This window comes from Penaeus chinensis, chromosome 10 (assembly GCF_019202785.1).
Source record: "Penaeus chinensis breed Huanghai No. 1 chromosome 10, ASM1920278v2, whole genome shotgun sequence".
Taxonomy (NCBI): domain Eukaryota; kingdom Metazoa; phylum Arthropoda; class Malacostraca; order Decapoda; family Penaeidae; genus Penaeus; species Penaeus chinensis.
In genome coordinates this window covers 25,765,994-25,768,493 of record NC_061828.1, presented here as the reverse complement: position 1 = coordinate 25,768,493, position 2,500 = coordinate 25,765,994, and the positions used below count along the sequence as shown (strand labels likewise).

At 42.8% G+C, this 2,500-nt stretch overlaps 1 protein-coding gene across 4 annotated transcripts in view; it reads left to right on the top strand.

Moving 5' to 3' along the window:
* Positions 1–2,500, top strand: part of LOC125029419 (atrial natriuretic peptide receptor 2-like) — a 125,969-nt gene that overhangs the window by 122,415 nt on the left and 1,054 nt on the right. For all 4 annotated transcript variants that reach the window (XM_047619272.1, XM_047619273.1, XM_047619271.1 and 1 more), the window contains 2 exons: positions 696–775; positions 1,985–2,500. The exon at positions 1,985–2,500 is cut by the window's right edge and continues 1,054 nt beyond it. In XM_047619272.1, the coding sequence (XP_047475228.1) occupies positions 696–775; positions 1,985–2,500 (596 nt within the window). The remainder of the gene's footprint in view (positions 1–695; positions 776–1,984) is intronic.

Genomic DNA, 2,500 nt, shown 5'->3' with positions numbered 1-2,500 from the left:
GCTTTCGCTCTTTGCATTAAAACAAACTTTCCCATTGCACACACACACACACATCCACATCCACACATCCACTTATACGCACATGCACACGCGCATGCACACGCAGCACACGCACATGCACAGGCGTAGGCACACGCACACGCGCATGCACACATACACACACACACTCACACACACACACACACACACACACACACACACACACACACACACATACATACATACATACATACATACATACATACATACATACATACATATAAACATACATACATACATACATACATACATACATACATACATACATACATACATACATATATACATACATCCACACATCCACCCACACACACGCACGCACGCACGCACGCACACACATACACATACACATACACATACACATACTCATACACATATACATACACATATACATACACATACACATACACATACACATACACATACACATACACATACTCATACACATATACATACACATATACATACACATACACATACACATACACATACACATACACATACACACGTATATATCTATCTATATATATAAATGTATATATATACATACATATATATATATATATAAGGTTTTAGTAAGTTGATATTTATTTCAGGCAATTCCTATGTTAAGAGGGAAAAAAATGTAATTGTTTGTTTGTCTTTGCATTTCGCAGGGAATGTCCAACAACCAGGTGGTGGAGCATGTAAGAGCAGGGAACACAATCACTATACCCAGTGGTGTGAAACCGCAACTGTAAGTATTTTTAAATGCATCATGTTTAAGGCAGTGCACATGAATACAAATTTATTTTGATTAAATCTTACATATAAAGTTATTTATTTATATATTTGTTTATATATATATTTACTTTTTAAGTGTAAATAAGCATCTTTTTTTATTTGTCCTCAGTTTACAGTATATCCATATATCGTTTTGTTTTTCTTCTTTGCTTTTCTATTTCTTTTCTTTTTCGTTTTGCATTTATCCTCCCCCCCCCCCTCTCTCTCTCTCTCTCTCTCTCTCTCTCTATATATATATATATATATATATATATATATGTCTCTCTCTCTGTCTCTCTCTCTCTCTCTCTCTCTCTCTCTATATATATATATATATATATATATATATATTGCTCTCTCTCTCTCTCTCTCTCTCTCTCTCTCTCTCTCTCTCTCTCTCTCTCTCTCTCTCTCTCTCTCTCTCTCTCTCTCTCTCTCTCTCTCTCTGTAATGGCAGGAGGAGGCTGTGTCTCCCCTTGTATGGTACTGCTATTTAGTTCTTAGGCGTGTTGAGTTAAAGTTGTCGCAGCTTCGATATTTTATTTGTACTGGAATGTGGTAGGTGGTGTACAGAGCACAGGCGTGGCAGAGACGCCCAGGGAGATGCAAGTCCTTTTGCCACGCCCGCGAGGCGAAGCGGTCTGTGTGGGCTGGAGGTGTTGACCGAGCCGATGCGGAGGCAGAGTGACTTCGGCTCTGAGTTTTTGAGGGGTTCACAGAATATTCGCTAAACATAAGAATATGGCAACTCTCTGTTTTATGGCAGTGTAGGGTATGGCAGTCTAGGGTCCTATGGTCTAGGGTCCTGTGGTATAATCAAGATATAAGTTCACATGTAGTTATAAAATGATCGACGGTAAGGGTCGGAATCGCTTGCCCCGGGGGCATTTTGTTATTGTCGTTCCTTTCTGGGCGGAGGTCAAAGTTGGCACAGGCGATGACCAATAAAGTGCCGGGTACCGTGGGAAGTCGAGGGGGAGTAGAGGGGGAGAAGTCATTAAACTCTCTCTCTATCTATCTATCTATCTATCTATCTGTCTATCTATCTATCTATCTATCTATCTATCTATCTATCTATCTGTTTCCTGCGTTCTTGTATGTTTGCCTTTCATCATATTTGATTATGAAAGTCAAATTAGGATACCATACTGTTGCTTTATTACCCGTTTCCTTTGTCTTGCAGAGAGAGGCTGCTGATGAGCTGCTGGAGTAAAAGTCCTCAGGATCGGCCCACTTTCAATGAAATGGCCGAAACTCTCACAATGTGGCCACGCCTTATCACGCCGTGCTTGGAGGTGCCGTCAGCCGCAGTTCAGCTTAATGATACAGATTCACTGGAAATTGTGCTTCCAGCTGCTGACCAGCCGTGTCGCCGGAGCTCGGCACCCACGGCACGTCTTCCCAACCCACGCGTGCGGCATACGTCAGGGGGTGACAACATCCCAGCGTCAAGTAATGTCCAAGGAAACCTCTTATCTCGCGGCCTGAACGTCCCCCTGCTGTCCACCACGAGCACGCCGGCGCCGCCAACGACCCTTAACGTTTCCAGCTGGAATCGAGCCCCGCAGGAGAACGGCGGCGGGCCGTCCGTGGAGCCTCTGCTGCCCCAGAATGGAGACGGCTACATGTCACGCTATGTGTGTCTTCAACGTACAAAGTCCGGCGAGAATAATAGTGATTTAGATTCTCCATATAATAA